Source organism: Lonchura striata, chromosome 21 (genome assembly GCF_050655825.1).
Source record: "Lonchura striata isolate lonStrDom1 chromosome 21, ASM5065582v1, whole genome shotgun sequence".
In the NCBI taxonomy this organism is placed as follows: Eukaryota; Metazoa; Chordata; class Aves; order Passeriformes; family Estrildidae; genus Lonchura; species Lonchura striata.
In genome coordinates, this window is record NC_140723.1 from 8,484,605 (window position 1) to 8,504,518 (window position 19,914).

General features: G+C 53.3%; 2 protein-coding genes across 9 annotated transcripts in view; one reads left to right on the forward strand and one right to left on the reverse strand.

Annotated features, from left to right (window-relative positions):
* Positions 1-796: 796 nt before the first annotated feature.
* HTR6 (5-hydroxytryptamine receptor 6) overlaps positions 797-19,914 on the forward strand; it is a 44,221-nt gene continuing 25,103 nt past the window's right edge. For 3 of the 6 annotated variants that reach the window (XM_077788211.2, XM_077788207.2, XM_085559033.1), the window contains exons 1-3: positions 797-6,509; positions 8,034-8,192; positions 8,439-10,661. In XM_077788211.2, coding sequence (XP_077644337.2) covers positions 5,787-6,509; positions 8,034-8,192; positions 8,439-8,825 — 1,269 coding nt within the window. In that variant the 5' untranslated portion in view covers positions 797-5,786 and the 3' untranslated portion in view covers positions 8,826-10,661. Of the gene's footprint in view, positions 6,510-8,033; positions 8,193-8,438; positions 10,662-14,098; positions 19,646-19,914 lie in introns of all 6 variants that reach the window. The other 3 variants (XM_077788209.2, XM_077788210.2, XM_077788208.2) reach the window with 3 other exon arrangements.
* The window catches only part of TMCO4 (transmembrane and coiled-coil domains 4), a 34,320-nt gene continuing 25,489 nt past the window's right edge, over positions 11,084-19,914 (reverse strand). The window contains exons 13-14 of one of the 3 annotated variants that reach the window (XM_085559030.1): positions 14,418-14,542; positions 11,084-12,233 (exon numbers count right to left, since the gene is read on the reverse strand). In XM_085559030.1, coding sequence (XP_085415156.1) covers positions 12,230-12,233; positions 14,418-14,542 — 129 coding nt within the window. In that variant the 3' untranslated portion in view covers positions 11,084-12,229. Of the gene's footprint in view, positions 12,234-12,914; positions 14,543-19,914 lie in introns of those variants that run through there. The other 2 variants (XM_085559028.1, XM_085559029.1) reach the window with 2 other exon arrangements.

Below are 19,914 nucleotides of genomic sequence, written 5' to 3' on the forward strand. Positions count from 1 at the left end.
ACAGGCAGCGCTGCCGGAGGCTCCAGGACAGGGGAGAGCCGTGGTTCCATCTTTCTGCTCATTCCAGCTGGGAAAAGCAGAGGGAGCTGCTGGAAGGAAAACCCAGCCCGAGTGCTGAGCGTATGGGCTGCCTGTGGCCCGGGGAGCCCGCCCGGGGAGCCCGCACGGCAGCTGTGGCCGGGCGAGGCGGGTCCGGCTTGTGCGGGGTCCGGAGGCATCGCCGGGACCAGGCGACCTTCCCTGGCAATGCTGCCACCAGGTGACAGTCCTGGACTGGCCGGATCCGACAGGTGACAGTCCTGGTCCGGCCGGATCCGAGAGGTGACAGTCCTGGACTGGCCGGATCCAACAGGTGACAGTCCTGGTCCGGCCAGTCCCGATAGGTGACAGTCCTGGTCCGGCTGGTTCCACCGGGTGACAGTCCTGGTCCGGCCAGTTCCATAGGTGACAGTCCTGGTCCGGCCGGATCCAACAGGTGACAGTCCTGGACTGGCCGGATCCGACAGGTGACAGTCCTGGACTGGCCGGATCCGACAGGTGACAGTCCTGGTCCGGCCGGATCCAACAGGTGACAGTCCTGGTCCGGCCGGATCCGACAGGTGACAGTCCTGGTCCGGCCGGTTCCATAGGTGACAGTCCTGATCTGGCCAGTCCCGCCGGGTGACAGTCCTTTCTGATAGGTGACAGTCCTGGTCCAGCCAGTCCCGCCGGGTGACAGTCCTGGTCCAGCCGGATCCGACAGGTGACAGTCCTGGTCTGGCCGGATCCGACAGGTGACAGTCCTGGTCCGGCCAGTTCTGCCGGGTGACAGTCCTGGTCCAGCCGGATCCAACAGGTGACAGTCCTGGTCCGGCCAGTCCCGACAGGTGACAGTCCTGGTCCGGCCAGTTCCATAGGTGACAGTCCTTTCTGATAGGTGACAGTCCTGGTCCAGCCAGTCCCGCCGGGTGACAGTCCTGGTCCGGCCGGTTCCATAGGTGACAGTCCTGATCTGGCCAGTCCCGCCGGGTGACAGTCCTGGTCCGGCCAGTTCCATAGGTGACAGTCCTGGTCCGGCCGGTTCCTCCGCATCCGAGGCTCTCAGGCCCGGGATGCTCCAGGAGGTGAACTCGGACAGGACCGGACATCGCTTCGGCGGGAGGAGGGGCTGGGCACCCTGCCTCCAACCAGCGGGCTCTTCCCAAAGGTGAAGGTTCCAAAGATCCGGCATTCCCTGAGCAGGGCAGCGTGTGCCCCTGCAAACTTCTGCTCCCGCTGATGCCAGCCAGGGGAGAGGGGATGTGCCCTCAGGAATGATCAGTGATGCTCCTTGGCCTGAGCCTGGCCTTGGGGAATGTCCATCAGCTCCGGGAGAGCAGAGGCTGTGCGGGGCCAGCAGACATCCCTCACTGCTCCTCTCTGAGCTCTGCTCTCACTGCTCCTCTCTGAGCTCATCCCTCACTGCTCCTCTAGGAGCTCATCCCTCACTGCTCCTCTCTGAGCTCATCCCTCACTGCTCCTCACTGAGCTCATCCCTCACTGCTCCTCTAGGAGCTCATCCCTCACTGCTCCTCTCTGAGCTCATCCCTCACTGCTCCTCTCTGAGCTCATCCCTCACTGCTCCTCTCTGAGCTCATCCCTCACTGCTCCTCTCTGAGCTCATCCCTCACTGCTCCTCTCTGAGCTCATCCCTCACTGCTCCTCTAGGAGCTCATCCCTCACTGCTCCTCTCTGAGCTCATCCCTCACTGCTCCTCTCTGAGCTCATCCCTCACTGCTCCTCACTGAGCTCATCCCTCACTGCTCCTCACTGAGCTCATCCCTCACTGCTCCTCACTGAGCTCATCCCTCACTGCTCCTCACTGAGCTCAACTCTCACTGCTCCTCTCTGAGCTCATCCCTCACTGCTCCTCTCTGAGCTCATCCCTCACTGCTCCTCTAGGAGCTCATCCCTCACTGCTCCTCTCTGAGCTCATCCCTCACTGCTCCTCACTGAGCTCATCCCTCACTGCTCCTCACTGAGCTCATCCCTCACTGCTCCTCACTGAGCTCATCCCTCACTGCTCCTCACTGAGCTCAACTCTCACTGCTCCTCTCTGAGCTCATCCCTCACTGCTCCTCTCTGAGCTCATCCCTCACTGCTCCTCTAGGAGCTCATCCCTCACTGCTCCTCTCTGAGCTCATCCCTCACTGCTCCTCTAGGAGCTCATCCCTCACTGCTCCTCTAGGAGCTCATCCCTCACTGCTCCTCTCTGAGCTCATCCCTCACTGCTCCTCTCTGAGCTCAGATCTCACTGCCCCACTCTGTGAGGCTCTGGGGCCTCTGCAGATTTTGGGAGAGCAGGTTTGTGCTTTGGGAAGTGGGAGGGGGTTTGCATTAGGTGGGAATTGCCACAGCAGAGGGGCTGGGCTGAGCAGGGCGGGCCTGGCAGGGCTCGAGGTGCTCTGTGTGTTACTGCAATGTTTTTAGGATGTGAGGGGTCTTCCCAAGGAAGGGAGCTTTACCTGAGAGCCAGGCAAAGGTGGAGAAACCTGTGGTGATCACTGAGCTTCATCACAGGGCCCTTTTACTCACTGGAGTGGGAACAAGCTGGATTTAGCAAGGGGCTGATCCAGTAAACTCCAGGGGCTGCAGTTCAAGGTGTTTGGAGCAGGACACCTTCACCTCCATTCCACAGAAGCTGAGCTCCAGCAGAGGCAGGCAGTGGAGGGCTGGTGTGCAGATGAAACCATAAATCAAGGTAGTTAGCCAGGATCTGCCCAAATGCAAACCCGAGGAGCCATCCCAGTTACAGCCTGGAAGGACATCTTGAGGGAGCCCTGCACGACTGGATGTTTCTGTGTTCAGTTCCAGACTGCCTGGAGGCTCACTGGGGTCTCTCAGCTCCCAGTTTGACTCTCTCTGTCTCATCCTTGTATTTTGCCATGTTGACACTTGGGTGGCTGTTGACAACCTGGTTTTGCTTTCGCTGCTAGTGGTTCTGGAGAGCAGAGCTGGTGGAGTCCATGATCCCTGCAGATGTGTCCAGAAATGCAGCACAGGGAGAGAGCACAGACAGGCCAGGACAGCTGCCAGCACAGAGAAGCTTTTGCAGGGACAATGGTAGGATTTGGTCTTCATTTTAAGGCAGTTTTTTTTTTAAACACATTTTGTTTCAATCAGTTCAGATTCACTGCTCCAGCAAACACATCCAAACTGTGTACAAAACATCCCACGTGTGGAGGATGTGCTGTGGATGTTGGGAAGAGGCTGCCCAGAGCAGCTGGGGCTGCCCCTGGATCCCTGGAAGTGTCCAAGGCCAGGCTGGACAGGGCTTGGAGCAACCTGGGGTAGTGGAAGGTGTCCCTGCCATGGCAGGATTTGGGAATGGAATGAGCTTTAAGGCCCCTCCAGGCCCAAACCATTCCAGGACTCCATGATTCTGATCCAATCTCTTCCTCAGAAGCAAAAGCTCTGGAGACAATCTGGGATGTTCCTAAGCTGGGGTGCAGCAGGGTGAGAAGGAAGGCTGCCTTTGCACTGTGGCCTCACTTCCTCACTGCATCCAGCTGGGATAAATCTGTGCTGCTGCCTTCACTGCTCCTGCCTGGGGAGGCTGCTCAGGGTGGGCTCAGGGTGGGTTCCTCTCTGCTCCCAGCACAGATGGGAGGTGAGGGTTTCCTGGGGCAGAGGCTTTTCTGAGGAAGCCTCCTGCTGCAATCAGAGCCTCACACGTGTGTGCTGCCCTGGGACTGCTGCCAGCACACTGTAACACTGAGGTGACCAGGGAGGTTTGGCTGGGAGCATCCACAGAGAGCTCCTGGGGAAGCAGAGGGAGGGCAGAGCCTGTCCTGGCACAAGTGGCAGCAGCTGCTTCTCAGTGGCAGCCTGACACAGAGATCCTGGGGGGGTAACCGTGTGTGTTTGGGCTGGCTCCCTGCCTTCTGCCTCCCCGTGCCTGATCACAGATGGTTTCCAGGCCTGGAATGCCCGTTCAGGCACTGGGAAAAGCACAACAAATTTGTTGGAAAGGTGATTGGAAAAGCAGGACGTGGTAAAGAGGCCGATTTCTGTGCCAGGGTGGGCGGCTGGGGGTGCGGCGTGCACAGCTGGCTCTCACCCACACATCTGCAGCAGGGAGGCATGGTAAGGAAAGCTTTAGTGGGCACTGGGGGAGGAACAGGCAGCAGCTGGCAGAGCCTGGCCCTGGGAGCACAGGGTGGGTGCCAGGAGCACACCCTCGGCTCTGGTCTGTGCTGGAGCCACTGCCCTCAGTCCTGGTCTCCCCCAACAGAAATCACAGCCATTTGTTGGGAAAACCCCACCTTTGGGCAGCCGGGTAATACAAAAACCCCAAGCAGTCCCTGCCCAGCACCCTGAGGAGTGTGGCCTGAGTGTGGAGGTGGCAGCGTGGAATTCCCACACAGACACTCAGAAGGGTTTTCTGAGCTGGCTCCTCTCCCATGTTGCCTCCCACTTGCTAAGGGGCAGGTTGCTCTGGGTCCACGCAGGATCTCCCCTGAGGCAGGGAGCTGGGCTGCCCCGAGGCCAGAGCAAATAACCCAGCAGCAGAGGGGCCAGGCTCTCCCCTGTCTCTGCTCCTCCATCCCTGCAGACTGCTGGAATATCTGCCAGCGAGTCCCCTGGCTGCTGCCTAGGGCTGTTGTGTGCAGCTGTTTGTTGGTTTTATATTTTGCAAAATATGGTTTTTTACTTTGCAAAATTTTGCTCTTTGTCGCCCAGTGTGGAGAATGGAGCCTGGAACTCCGAGATGCTGGCTGGGTTTGGCCACTCCACTGACCTGCTGGCCCAAATGCCAGGTGCCTCCAGCCAGGGCTCCAGCACTGGCACAGGAGGCAGGGATGGCAGAGCACGGGGCTGTGTCTTTAAGGCAGAAACGGGAACTCTCTGGCTGCCACTTTGTGGAGTTTAGCCCAGATCCCTGTTTTCATTAGCGCTTCATTTTATCTCCTCCTCTCCCCCCCCCACCGCCCCAGCCCCACCTCCTCGATCGGCATTTCTGCATCCTTTGTGTGCATCCACAGCAGCAGGTGAAAGTCGGGCTGGCACCTGCACATACCCACTCCCACACCTCCCTGTGGGCTGGACGCTCCTGTGCCGCGGGAGGAACCCCTTCCACACTCCGGATCTTCCTCCTCCCTGGCGGGCTTGGCTGGGAGCACAGCGGTCCTCGGAGGCTGCAGCAGCGGAGGAGCTCCGGGACCCCGGGGACAGAGCTCTGCAGGGAGCTCTGCAGGGAACCTGGGGGGGCCGGAGCATCCCCAGCATCTGGAGCATCCTGGAGTCCAGAGCATCCCCAGCATCCAGGGTAGCCTGGGAACAGAGCAGCCCTGGCATCTGGAATATCCTGGGATGCAGAGCATCCCCAGCACCCGAGGTATCCTGAGTGCAGAGCATCCAGAGCATCTCGGTGTTGTATTATTCCTTGGTCCAGCGCATCCAGAGCATCAGGGTATCCAGAGCATCCTGCCATCCCTGGCATCTTGAGAAGCCTGCCATCCAGCTCGTCCCCAGCGTCCAGAAGCAGGATCCAGGGACATCCCAGAGCAGGAGGATTTACAGCAACTGCTGTGAGTAATGGGGAGGGGACCTTGGTCCTGCTGATCGGCTCCTGGGAATGTCACCCTGCCCTGAGTGCCAGTGAAGAGAGAGAGTGGGGGAAGAGAGGGAGAGGAGGAGGACAGAGGGGGGACAGACGCAGAGTGGAGGGAGATGATCCTCCTCCCCTGGCCCTGGTGATGATCACGTAGCACAGGCCGTGCTGGAGAAGGTCCCCAGCCCCGAGCCAGCCCTGCCCCCGGCTCCTCATGGAGGGGGACCTGGGGGCCCCCAATGCCAGCGTGCTGGGGGAGCACTCCCTGCTCGTGGGCAGCAGCTGGGTGGCCGCCTTCCTCTGCTTCATCATTCTGCTGACCACGGCGGGCAACTTCCTCCTCATCCTCCTCATCGTCACTCAGCGCTCCCTCCGCAACACCTCCAACTACTTCCTGGTGTCCCTCTTCATGTCGGACCTGATGGTGGGGCTGGTGGTGATGCCCCCGGCCATGCTCAACCAGCTCTACGGCCGCTGGGTGCTGCGGGGGGACTTCTGCTCCCTCTGGGCCTCCTTCGACGTCATGTGCTGCAGCGCCTCCATCCTCAACCTGTGCGTCATCAGCCTGGACCGGTACCTGCTCATCACGTCCCCGCTCAGGTACAAGCTGCGCGTGACGTCCTGCAGGGCCCTGGCGCTCATCCTGGCCACCTGGACCTTGGCCGCGCTGGCCTCCTTCCTGCCCATCAAGATGGGGTGGCACGAGCTGGAGTTCGAGCTGCGGCCCCTGAACGTCACCGGCCGGGGGGACGAGGACCAGTGCCGGCTGCTGGTCAGCCTGCCCTACGCCCTGGTGGCCTCCTGCCTCACCTTCTTCCTGCCCTCCGCCGCCATCTCCTTCACCTACTGCCGCATCCTGCTGGCAGCGCGCAAGCAGGCCGTGCAGGTGGCTTCCCTGGCCTCCAACGTGGCCAGCACCGACGAGGCCACGCCACAGGTAAGGCGCCCGCAGGGGCGTTGCTCTGGCAGACCCCACAGTTTGGGTGCCTGGGCTGTTTCTGCCTCTTGGATGGCCTCGGGGTTTGGAGCCAGCTTTGACAACCGCAGGGAGAGAGATTTTGGGCAGCATCCACCTCCCTGACAGCCTCTGAGGCGCCCCATGCCTTGTCCCAGCAATGGACAGCTCTGAAGCTGCTCGTGAGAACAGAAACAGCGTGAGCAGAAGCAGAGAAATAAATAAGATTCAGGCAAAAATGCTCAGCAGTGCAAAATAAACGCAGTTTCCCCTCTCTCTTGGCTGGCGTCATCCCTGAGGGGTTTAATGTTATCTGACTTTCCACTCATAGATCTTGGCCGTGGTGGGTGTGAGACATACGGGGGAGAGGGATTTTAACTAATGGCAAATGCCAGATTCCCGAGAGCACCTTATTTTGAACAGAAGCTTCTATTTTTGTTACCTGCTCTATAACAGGAGCTGCCAAACCCCTCCTCGTGTGCTTGCCGGTGGAACCGGAGTGTGTGGGTTTTATAACAAAGACGTGGCTGCACTTGTTTGTATTTCTCCAGGAGAAGGTAATTGCCACTAAATCTAACAGCTTTAATTCCCTGTAATAGGCTTTATTGACCTCATATCCTACAGGGAAAAGGCAAACTTAATTGCCTTTAAATACCTTGATTGAGTTTGTTCTCTCCAAGAGCAGAGCTAGGACTCTGGCCAGCTCTCCCACACATGATAAGCTGCATCAGATGGTCAAAAGGAAAAGGAGAATTAAAGAATAAACACACAATATCATTAAGTGATTATTTTCTCACGGGATGCCAGGTTTTTGGACTCCACAGAGTCAGGGGATGTTCAGGGGCTTTGCTGTGCCATGCAAGAGCAGCATCCATCCCCCTGTCATTCAGCTGAGGCCCAAAAGATTCCTTGAAGACCCAAACTGGCTGAGGAACAATGTGTCAGCCAGGGAACCCTCAGATTCATCTTTTAACCTTTTTCATCTTCATCTAATTTTAGAGATTTTTGCTCTCTTTTTGGGCTGGAAGCTGAGTTGCAACAGGGCATCATTTAATTACAGGGGTAGGCTACGAAAATCACTTAATTTTAGATTGCAGGAGGGGATGGAGGGCTGGGTTATGGTGTTTGGAGGCTGAAATGTTTCATGTCTTCCTTTTAAACCCATAATTAATTTGCTGCTGTAATCAGCAGCTGGAGCTGCCTGTTTAGGGCAGGCTTTATCCCCACATGGACTGAGCTGGGTTTTTCTCTAAAGAGCAGCCAAATGACAAACACACTAGTTTGCAGTAAATAAAATCATACTCTCAGTGTTGAGGGTTTCTATTGCTTCCCCTTCCTAATTTGTGCTTCAGGGCTCATGGTGTGTTCCCAGCTCCTGCCCCTTGGAGAAGGGAATTACGGGCAGGGTTTTTGCAGGATCTGGAGCACCAAATGCCACTTTTCTTGGGCAGAGGCCAGTGCTGCTGCTGGGCAGAGTTGCCCACCACTCCCTGTCTCTGGCTGCAGGTCCCACATGCCCCAAGCCAGCCCCTGGCCGGCAGCGAGAGCAGGAGGTTCACCAGCAAGCACAGCAAGAAGGCTCTGAAGGCCAGCCTGACCCTGGGCGTCCTCCTGGGCATGTTCTTCGTGGCCTGGCTGCCCTTCTTCATCACCAATGTAGCTCAGGTAAGAGCCTTGGGGGCTTTATTTTGGGTTTCCAGAAGTTTCCCCTTTGGAATCCAGCTGGGTTCAACTGAAGGCACCGGAAGGTCTTGCTGGACCTCTGGGAGCAATGATGCAATTCCCCAGGGAGCAACAGCCAGGAAAACACCCTTCAACAGGGATTTGAGGTTTCCTCTGAAAGGGGAATGTTGGTGTGCCTGGGAAGCCCCTCTGGGTGGGAGGCTGCTAATCCCTGCTGTGCCCCCCCAGGCAGTTTGTGACTGTGTCCCGGCCGGATTCTTCGATGTGCTCACCTGGCTGGGCTACTGCAACAGCACCATGAACCCCATCATCTACCCGCTCTTCATGAGGGACTTCAAGAGGGCCATGGGCAAATTCCTGCCCTGCTGCCGGCGCTCGGCGGAGCCCCGGCCCAGCGCCATCTCCCTGTCCATGAGGAATTCCAACAGCGGGCCCCGCGCTGCCACGTCCCTCAAGAACGTCCTCACCCTGCAGCCTGAGACCGACTCCATCGGCTCCGGGGCGCCGGGGAGCGAGCCCAGGCCGCTGCCGGCCCCGCGGGGCCCCGGCGCCCTCGGCCTGTGGGACGCGGAGCCCCCGGACACGGAGCTGCAGCTCGGCACCCCCGTGGCCTGAGCTGCACACAGAGCTCTGCGTGCTAGGAAGGATCCCAGGGGCCCAACACAAACCTCTGGGAGCTGATTTGCCACAAGCCATCTCCCACGTTCCTGTTCCAGCACACGGTGCAGCTCATGGAAGGGGTGGTGGCCCCGGGCGCTGTCACAGGAGGATCAAACCCTGCAAAGCCGGGTGTTGCTGCTGAATTTACCTGCTTTGTCTCTCTCTCTTTCATCCCCTCTGTGCTCACCATCACCATCCCCTAACCCTTCCTGTGGCCTTTCCATCTCTGGTGAGTCTGAACCTCGATTCCAGACTGTGTCTCTAACCTCAAACCAAGGCTTGGTTTTGAACACACGGAGCTCAGCAGATCTCCTCCAAGTGCACTGAGGGGAGTGGTGGAAAAATGTCCTGTGGCTTATGGGCAAGAGGTCTGGGGCTGCTTGAGTAGGAACACTGAAGTTTGGGGCTGCTTCAGCCCACGGAACACCACATCTTCCTGGAGCTGGGGCTGGATCTCCTCACTGGAGCCGTGTCTGTCTCAGGTTGCTGTCACACAGTGCACTCCAGCTCAGCCGTGGCTTGTCACGCAGAGCTGCACTGCGGGGGCTGAATTTGGAGCAGAATGTCCAACACTGATTTTTGGATGTTCAGTGGGGGTGTGGGGTGCGACTCACGGTGGCTCCATGCGTGTCTCGCAGTAGCAATGGGATCAGCTCCTCCCACAGGCTCCATCCCACAGCTTCCCACTCCTGGCACAGGACCATCTCACTTCCCTCCGACAAGCCATCGTGTCCTCGATGATGCAGATAGAAAATACACTTTTTCTTCCCCTTTAAATAAGAATCTAAAGGAATATTGTATTTTAAATGGCAATGCCAGCGCCCTCCCCAGAGCCATAAGCAAAGTGAACACTGAGTAAATGTGACAAAGTGGGCATCCGAAAAATTAATAAAACAAATTATTTTTAGTAAATTCTTTCTCAAGTGCCTTTGGGCTGGTAGTTGGCTGCTGTGCCCTCCCTGGACCCTTCACTCCAAGCCTTCTGCCTAATTCCAAGACTGTTCTCCTGGAATTCCTTGATACATAAATGGACACAGAGCCTCCTGTGGATACAGGATGCAGGAAGAAGCAGCCACATGCCAGGCCACTTTCAGTTTTCTCTCTGCATTGCCCATGGATGTTCCAGAACTGAACAGGAGTTTGTATGACCAACCCAGCATTGCTTTCCCACAAATCCCTTGGGAGCCAGGGATGAGTGACCAGGACACGCCGTGGGCCAAGCACAGGCTCAAACCTCAAACTGTTCAATGCATTTTGCCACAGATGGAGCTTGGGGCTGGTGTTGAGCACTCAGATCAAAATGTGCATTTCCCCACAATGGCTTTATATAAATACAAGCTTGGACTACAACCCAAGTTAAAAAGGAGCAGCAAAAGGTACTGCAGAGTCTGGAAGTTTGTTAGGTACTAAATCAGCCTTGGGAGATGGACAGAGAGAGAGGGAGAGGCACTTCCTCAAGCCAAATGTTCAAAAGCAATAATTCCTTACTGTCTCATGCAGGCAGTTCTGTCTAATTAGGTGTTTGCTGTGGACAAACCTTCAGATGAGCAGAGGAATCCCATCCCAACCCTGCAACCAAGGGCACCAACAGCAGCTGGCTGAACAGCCCCATCCCTGTGGGATCCCACAGCCATGCCTCCCATCACTCCAGGTCAGAGCTGGGCAGGTCTGAGCCCCCTGGGATGCTGGATTTAGGGAGAGGAATTGCCAGGCACTGCATCCAAAGCACGGGGCTTTGCTGGGTCACCCCCAAACCCAGCCGTGTCTGACTCCGTGAGGAATGATCTGCAGGTAAGGTTTGCAGGAAGCTGGGAATGGGAGGGGGGATTAACATGGCTGTTGGGTCCGTGGGGAGGAGGAGGGGGAGAACCCTGTTTGAACCAAAATTGGAAGGTGCAATTCCAGTATTTTTCCTCTCATGAGTCAACAGGACCCCTCAGATGGGGCTGGGAGAGTTTGAACCCTCCCTTCTGGCAAAGCATAAAACCACAGAGTGACGTTACACTGCTGCTTAATGCACCTGCCTGGGCTCAGCAGAAAAATTGGCCAGAAAAGGGGCTTTTATGGAAGTTGTGGATCATTCCCACAAGGCTCTGGAGCTGTGCTGGCAAGGGATGTAGAGCTGGGTCCTTCCCTCTGCTCTGAGACTAGGGATGAAAAGAGTGGAGCCAATTCACTTTTATGGAAGGAAGTAGAAATCAAACAGATCCATGTTTATCCTGTGCCAAGCATTGGTTTATTTTTAAGCCAATTAAAAATAGGTCTGGATGGGGCTTTTAAGACTGGAGATGTCTGTGGGACACAAAAGGAAAGTCTCAGTGGGTTGCTGGCTTGGAGAACTTTCATAAACTTGGAGAATTTTCATAAACCATCTAAAACTCTCTGGGTTTTCCTGCTGCTTCCACCCAGGGTCCCAAACATGTTTCTAGCAGGAATAGAGCCTCCAGCACCCACCAGCACCAGCCTGGACACAGGAAAACCATCTTGGAGATGGGAAAGTGCCCAAGTCCTGGCAGCAAAGCTGCAGCAGGTGGGGGAAGGAAGCCTGGCAGCCCAAGCCTTTCCCCTCCTGGTCAGCAGAGCTGGAGAGCAGATGAGGATCTCTCTGGAGTGGGGCAGGTAGAGCCTGGAACTCACCTGAGATCCTCAAACCAAACTCATCTCCAGTGGAAAAATGGTTTTAATTTCCTAGCAATGAACCCCTTTCTGTGAAATGCCTACAATCCCCTCAGAGGCACCTGCTTCCCCCAGTGACAGAGGGACACGGTGCTGAGGGGGGCAGCCGCTTCCTGCAGGGACTTGGATGGGATCTGCCTGGGGCTCCTGAGGAGCAGCGCAGACTGAGGCAGGAATCGGCCCTCTCTCACCTCCGGGAGGTGCCGTGGGCCGAGACCCAGCGCCGGCCAGTGCCGCACTTTCCTGCGGAGGGGCTGGAAACTGCAGCCGCGGCTCCGCCAGCTCCATCCTCTGGGAATCCCAGTGCCACGGATGTGCTGACAGCGGTTTTTGTGCTGGCTGAGCAGCTCTGCCCTAGTTTGCTCCCTTCCCCACTGCCTGGTCCTTGCTGTCTGTGCTGTGTGAGCAGTCTGGGCAGGGAGGAGAGGGTTCTCCCAGGGCAGAGCTGGAGGAATTCTGTTGGTGAGCACAGCTGGCTGGGAGAACCTCACTCCCAACCTCACCCTTCTCTTTCCTGGTGTCTTCCTGTCCCCAAGCCTCCCTGCCAGCTGCCCTCTGGGATTTCTTGGCTTGAGGGGAAAAAAGGCTGCCACTGCTCTTCTCTTCCAGCTGGCATTCCTTGGTTTTAATGCCCACAGCTTTTAGGATTGTGTCCATCTGCTTCATGTAGTCCAGGTGGCCGTTTACCTGCAGGGAACAAGGATCCTGTGAGTGGGGAACCCACAGGAATTCAGCTCAGCCAAGTCCTTCATCCCAACAGCCACCACCATTGAGAGACTTGGGTTTGGCTCTGACAGATGGAAAGAATGAGGTTGGAAAAAAATCACAGAATCATGGAATTGTTAAGGTTGGAAAAGATGTTTATGGTCATCAAGTCCATCATGCCGAGGCCACCACTAACCCATGTCCTGAAGCGCCACATTCACATGTTTTTTGAACATTTCCAGGAGTGGTGGAATCACCACTGGGTAGGTGCAGGTGTTCATTGACTGCAGTGGCTGCAGGGTTTGGGGTACACTCTGGTGCTGGATGACTTTTCCTCTGAGAGGTTTAAAAGCCTGGCCCTGGCCGAGTTCCAACCCCCAAATCCTGGATGCCAGGAGGGTAAAGGAGGAGCTCTGCGTGGGGAGAGACACCCAGGCAGGAGAGTTCTCTTAGTTCAGCTGCCTGCTCTTGCTAAAGGTGTCCTCCAGGTGCCTCAGCTCCCTTGTAAAAGCCAAGATTATCTTATTTAAATTAGGACAGAGTCATTAAAGCTCACACAACTCCCAAGATGAGATTCTCAGCTGGAAGTTGCACTGATCCATCCCATATAAAACTGCGAGCTCAGGAGTAATGGGTTTATATACCAAATAAAGGTCAACAGTATATATAAAAACCCAGACAGTTTTATTGTAAAATGAATTCCACGACAAGATAACCCCTTCTGAGATGGAATCAGGGCACAAGAGGAGAGGAAATCCCCTCTGCACGTGATTGTTCTTGATGCTAAAGGCCATGTGGCTGGAGAGCCTAAATTCCTTTCCCATTCCAGGTATCCCAAGTGCTTGATGTACCAACAGCATCCCCAGATACTTCAGCCTCTCTGGTAAATCCAATTTTTAGCAGTTTAAATCCTCCTGACCCAGGCAGAGAGCTGCCTTGGCCTTTTATTTTCCCAAGCCTTGCTAGTAATTAGTGAATTTCTACGTCAGGGAATACCCATAACCTCAGTCCCAGATTCCTGCTTCTCAGACACAGGGATGACACCCCCAGAAAGGGATGGTGGTGGTAAGAGCTTTTCACAGAACTCTGTAAAGACCCCAGCCCTGGACCCTCTGCTCATCTCCTGCTTGCTCCTGCCTGGTGCCAGAGCAATGCTTCAGCTGTTCCATCCCTGGAAGTGTCCAAAGCCAGGGTGGACAGGGCTTGGAGCAGCCTGGGATAGTGGCAGGTCCATGGCAGGGGGTGGCTCTGGATGGGCTTTAAGATCCCTCCCAACCCAATCCACAGTGGGATTCATGGCTGTGCCAGCACCAAGGTTCCCAGCATACCTCTCCCAAAGCTAAAGACAACCTTTTCCTCACAAATACAACCCCCTGAGCTGTTTGTGTCAAGCAGCTTTGGAGGAGCCTGTTTGGCTCCACTGAGGGCTTGGAGCAAACGGAAAGATTTAATCAGCACACCAGGAATACAAATATGTGACTTGAATCTGTCCAGATGGCTCAATGGGCTCTGGATGTTTTGAATAGATTAGTTAATTAAAATAATTAACCATGGAAGGACTGGGAGCTGTGGACATTGTCCTCTGGAAAAGTGCAACCCTTTTTCTTCCCAGTCAGGGGGGCTGGAGGAAAGAATGAGCATGGCCTTGGGCAAGGTGGGCACAGACAGGAACTGGAGTTTCAGGGAGCAGGGGCTGAAGGCTCTTGGTTTGCTGCATTCAGAACCTCTCCAGTCCCACCATCTGCCTGCCCTGCCTTGGGAATGATCAGCCTGCTGTTACTGAGTCATTAGACTGAGAGAACAAATTTCCTTTGCCACCCTAAGGACTGATTTTCATTACTCTTCAGTATCCAGCAGCTCCCACTAAAACAACAGGGAATTCCTCTTCCCTGAGCACCACGATCCTGAGAGATGCTGGGTATGAGCCATTCTGAGGAGCTCCTGCAGCTGAAAGAAAAGCTGAGGCCTCATGAGAGTCTGTCCCTCCTGCAGCTCTGCTCAGTCTCTTCCTGAAGAAGAAGAAAAGTCACTCCTGTCTCTACGACAGCACAGGAGAGGATTCCATAAAGCTGGACCAGAGCAACCCCTGAGAAGTGTAAGAGGAGGGGGGAGACTTCTCTGCTGGACTGAGCCACCAGCAAAAGAACAGCAAACAAACTGCCTTGCCTTTTTAAAGCCATCCTGGTGAGAAAACCCAGCAATTCCAGCTCACTAAAGCCTGTTTTCATCTTCAGTCTGAAAGCCTGAATTCCTTTGCTGGGCAGGTGGTGCTGGAGACGGGAGGGGAATACCTACAACATTGTCAATAAAAAGTTAAAAGGCAAATAAAGAATTACTTTTATATTTGTCGGAACAAAGTGCAGGGGGAATTTAGGACAAAAGGAAATGTGCTTGGCACCAGTGCAAAAACATTTTTGCTTGTTGTAAGGAAAGCAGTGGGGTGGATTTATTGGAATTGTTTAGGTGACTTGCCCCAGACATATTTGGTTGACTGATCCCAGTCAACACTTGACTTTATGGTTGCTTTGACTCACTGGGAACCACCAGCCAGCTGCCTCTGGCACTGCTGCTGGAGGACTCCAGTGCCATGCTGGGGATCTCCAGAGGACAAAGCTGATGGCTTTGCCCAGGGGGATCCATCAGCCAGTCAGCTCAACACGTTTGGAAAGGTTTTGAAGTGCAAATCCACCCCAAAGTGTAAAAAATGTCCCTGAGAACAATCAGTTGTGACAATTAAACTGCCAGGGAAGTGTTTCTGTTGGATACAGAGGATTAAGAATCCTGCTTCTCTCCGGTTTGACCGCCAGGAACACAGCGTGTCCTGGAGCAGGTGCTGCCAAGGGAAGGGCAGAGGAAGGGCAAGGAAAAGGAGATATTCCCCACAATCCTGGCTCTGCCACTGACTCAGGCACAGGCACGATTCAGTCACAACACTGATACCACAACACTGATATCACAACACTGATATCACAACAAAGACGTCACAGGGACAAGCTCGGCACAGGATGATAACCTTTCATTGCTCACTCCAGAGCCAAGAAACTTCAGATCCCATCCAGTGTCCTTCAATAAAAGCTCCTCCACCCATCCCAAGCAGCCAACACAGGAGTGCACATTGCTCCAAATGCTCTGCAGGGCTACGGAACTGCCAGAGCTTAGCTGAGTGTCCCTCACCCCTCTGTTCCCTATGGGCAGGGAAGGAACAGGGTAGCTCAGCGGGGCCTTCCTCCTGCTCCCCCTCACCAAAGCCCCCATGGATTCACAGGGAATCACTGTGGAGGCAAGCAGTGGGGTGGGGAATGCACAGATCACTCATACACCTGAGAATTTCACTGCTTTGATGTGTTTTAAGCCCATCAAGTCCACAGAGCAACTTTATTCCACAGCAAAAGATCCCCTCAAGTTCAAACACTTCTGCAGAGCTTGGTTATTTCAGCAAGAGCAGCAATAACCTTGCTGGGGATCCTTCAGGATTGCCTTTTGGCTATTACTGTCTGTTTTCATAGTAAATGGTATTGTATGGGGGGTGAAGGAGTTCTTGGAGTGAGCTGAAGGTTCTGGAGCTCCGTGGATAATCACAGCTCACCTCCCAGGAGCTCTCACCTGCCCCAGGTGTCACACACAGAGTGAAACCAAAGGGCAGAGCCAGCTCAGCCCCTCTGGGTATTGTTATTTTCACTTTCCCAAAGCTACAGTGCATGTGTTGTCCAGGACAAGCACCGGAGTCCAGCCCTGCTCTGAACTGAACTGCCAGGTCTGGGAGCTGTTGGTGCAGAAGGGAAGAAGCTCAAACATCCCTGCTGCTTTCCAAAAACTCCTCAGTTCTGGATGCTGCCTCAGAACCCACACAGCCCAAATGGTGGCACAGGCTGATGGATTGCAGGGCTCCCAAACTCTGCCAGGCTATCCCTCAAAATCCAGGCAGCTCTGCCAAGCTGGCAGGCTTCTCCGGTCACAGATATTCCTACTGCCAGTGAAAGCCTTAATTCTGACTCTGGCTACATCCTGCATGACAGAGGGCATCCACAGAATCCAGAATGGTTTGGGCTGGAAGGGACCTTGAAGATCCTCCAATTCCACCCCTGCCATGGCAGGGACACCTTCCACTGTCCCAGGCTGCTCCCAGCCCTGTCCAACCTGGCCTTGGGCACTGCCAGGGATCCAGGGGCAGCCACAGCTGCTCTGGGCACCTGTGCCAGGGCTGCTCACCTCACAGGGAAGAATTTCTTCCCACTATTCCATCCATCCCTGCCCTCTGGCAGTGGAAGCCATTCCCTGTGTCCTGTCCCTCCATCCCTTGTTCCCAATCCCTCTCCAGCTCTTCTGGAGCCCCTTTAGGCCCTGGAAGGGACTCTGAGCTCTCCCTGGAGCTGCTCCTCTCCAGGCTGAACAATCCCCTCTCAGCCATGCAGAAAATGTCCTGGGTTTTCCCACAGTTTTCTGAGAGCCCATGGCAAAGCCCTGATGCTGCCTGAGGAGAGGAGCTGGAAAATCCAGAGACAGAGCAAATTGCAGAGCAGGAAACAGAAAATATTCAACATATCTTGACACAGGCTGTACTGAATATAGTTAGAATAGGAATAAAATTATTCTGTTTGGATCCTCAGGAAACAATGTCAAAGTGATGATAGTGAATACATCCAATAATTCAGAAACTACAATTTGAATGGATTTATTTAAAAATTGATTCAATTTACCGACTGAATTTTGCACCTGCAGCAGTGGTGCATCCCGGGTGCCAGCAGTCCTTGAGAAACCAATAAAATATATTTTAGGAAAAATTGACAAGCTGAATTTATTTTGGAATTCCTGACAATGCCATTTGCATTTTTCCTTTTTAATGTTTCTATTTCTGCTCTGCTGAGTTGAGGGAATAAAGACTTATTCTGCTGAGGCTCAGAGGCTTTGCTTTCACATCACAGTCCTTGTGGACAGAATAAGGCACTCAATTCTTATTTTTCTTCTAATTTCAAAACTCACTTGACTGGTAAAATTCTCCTTTCATTGCAGTGGTATTTTTTGAGCCAGACTGTAATTTTTCCCTGCAATCATCTTTCAGCCACAACAGATTGATGCAGTCATTGTCACTTCTGGGGTGGTAATTGAGGGATGTTCCCCTCCAACACCCTCAGACAATTCTACACCTAGGCAAGAGTTTTTCCCAGGAGCTTTTCCATCAAACTTTGATATGTTTTGTGATCTATGTTGAAAATTCTGAGTAATCACTGGATTTTGCTGGATTCATCCAGTGTTGAAAATCTCTGCCAGCTTTATTCTCAATTTACTTTCACCAATTCCAAGAGGAAGATGGAGAGGAGTAAAACACAGAATATAACAAGAAAACCCAGGAAGCAAATGAAGGGATCAAGTTCTGGAGGTCTAAGGGACAAATGGACAGCAGCTGTACATTAGTGACAACAGGCAGCACAAAACTGGGAATTAATATTCTAAATTAGTTAAAAAGTCCTTGAAAGAGTTTCAAGGGAAATGTGCCTTCACAAATGTCCCGCTGCTGCCAGTAATGCACTCCAAGCCATCCCCCTGAAGGAAACAGCTCTTCCATTGATTTTTCAACTGTTTGTGGAGCTGCCGTTGACTATTTTTTGTTGATGCTCTCCCCAGTGACTGCCACTCATTTATAAGGTAGCTGCAATTAAATACTTGTTTTTTGGTGCTAATCCAAGTGGAAATTATTTAAATTCGATCGTTTAAAGAGTGTTTTAAAAGACCCAGTATAAATTGTGCATATAATTATCACTGAGAAATAATTTGAACATAATGTCTTGGGTCATGGAGGACAAGAGATCCCAAAAATAAATACACTGAATTGGAGTGCTCCTAGAAAGAGCTTAGGCGATCAAGGTTCCCTCCAGAGCATGCCACTAGAGACCCAAAATACTGGACATGTTGATTGCACCAGGATTATGGAAAATTTTGTAGGATTCCATACAAGAACATTGAGATGAGGTTTGGTGTCCACAACCAGAAGGATGCATCAGGACCAGCCTGAGGCAGAGGGTGACTCCTGTAACACCCAAAGGGATTGTCACCCCTCCTCTCCCCATCTTGCTCCAGGAATACACAAGATTTGGCAGCTCAAACATTACCATCTCTGCTGTTTTCAAACCAGGTTCTCAGCCCAATCTCTGAGATTAACTAAAGGAGTTTTTGCTGATTTTGGGGACAATGACCTGTTCTGACTCATCCCTCATGGCAATAACGTGTCTGGGCAAGAAGTCTTGGGCACTTGGAAAATTCCAAGAGCTGTGGAGTAGTGCCATGTCTCTCCTCAGCAATGTGATACCCTATAAATCCACCTCACGGGGATTTGCAGTAGGTTTAAGCCCTCCCCTTCCTCCAGTGTCACCAGGGCAGCAACACCTTCGTGGTATTTCAGTGACATTCAGCTCTTATCAATAATTCAACTGCTCTAATTTCAGCATCTCAAACATATGATGTGCACAAGGTGTCAGCAAAGTCAGCCTTCCCTTTGATTAACACTTCTAATTGGCTGTTCCGCTGAGATATTGTTTCCATGTTAGCTGGGAAGGTCAGAATGGGAACTCAAAGGGAGCAGAGAAATGATACAGAATCAGTATTCCTATTCCAGCAGAAGACAGGAAATTAAAAGCTGAATTTTCTATCCTTAATTCATTTGCCTAGGCTCTGTGTGGCCGTTCCTGAAGAATCCAGCTGAACAGTACTTTGGGAAAACTCCCACCACATAGCTCCAGGAAGGGGTGGGATGGGGAAAACTGCCTGCAAACAGACCTGCCTACTGCAAACCAGGAAAGAACAGGGCTGCAGTGCCTGCACTTGCAGGAACTGTCCCATTTCCACATGCCAAGTGCTCTAAGGGGGAATAGAAAATCTGTCAAAGGTGATTTGTGATCCCAGTTGCTAAGTTCCACAGGAGAAAGATGTGCTGGCATCACAACTTTGCTGGCTCTGCAAAGGAACAGTGAATTTCCTCTGCTGGACTGCATTTGATGGAAATACAGACCACCTATGAGAAACTCAAACATGACATTGGTCCCTTCAGCTCTTGTGAAGGAGAAGCTGCAGTCCCAGGAATTCAGCCCTGCCCAGGGTAGCTGGGGGCTGTGGACACTCTACTCACTCCACAGATAATGTGGAAATCCCCTGTGGAAGGATACGCACCAGGCACCATAGGGGAATGGAAAAATCCCTCCTGTAGAGCTGCAGGAAACTGTGGCACTCTGTTTCCAGTTGTAGGAATTTGGGAATTTGGGCACTAGCCTTATGAAATATGAGTCCTGTAAAATGGTTCTCTCTGCCTTTAGAAGCAGCTGAGCATCCCCAGGCTCCCACAAAGCACATCCAGCTCGAGCAGTCCGTGTGTGCTGGAGCGAGGAGGGACATCAGCCTTTGAGGTTTGTCAGCCACAAAGCAAAAACAAACTGCAAGTTATTAATGGTCTGGTTTGCATTTTTTTTTTTTTTTTGGAAAAGCTTTTTCAGTTTCTTTCTCTGTTCTAACACAGTGACACTGCCAGCACCCTCTGCTTGTGTCCCAAAGGGAAAAACTTATTGAATATGTAATTAATGTGGGATTCTTGGAGCTCCCAAATCAACAGCAATGAGGAGCACAGAAGATGAAGCCACTGATGATTCCAGGGGTGTGGAAGCCATCCCTGTGACCT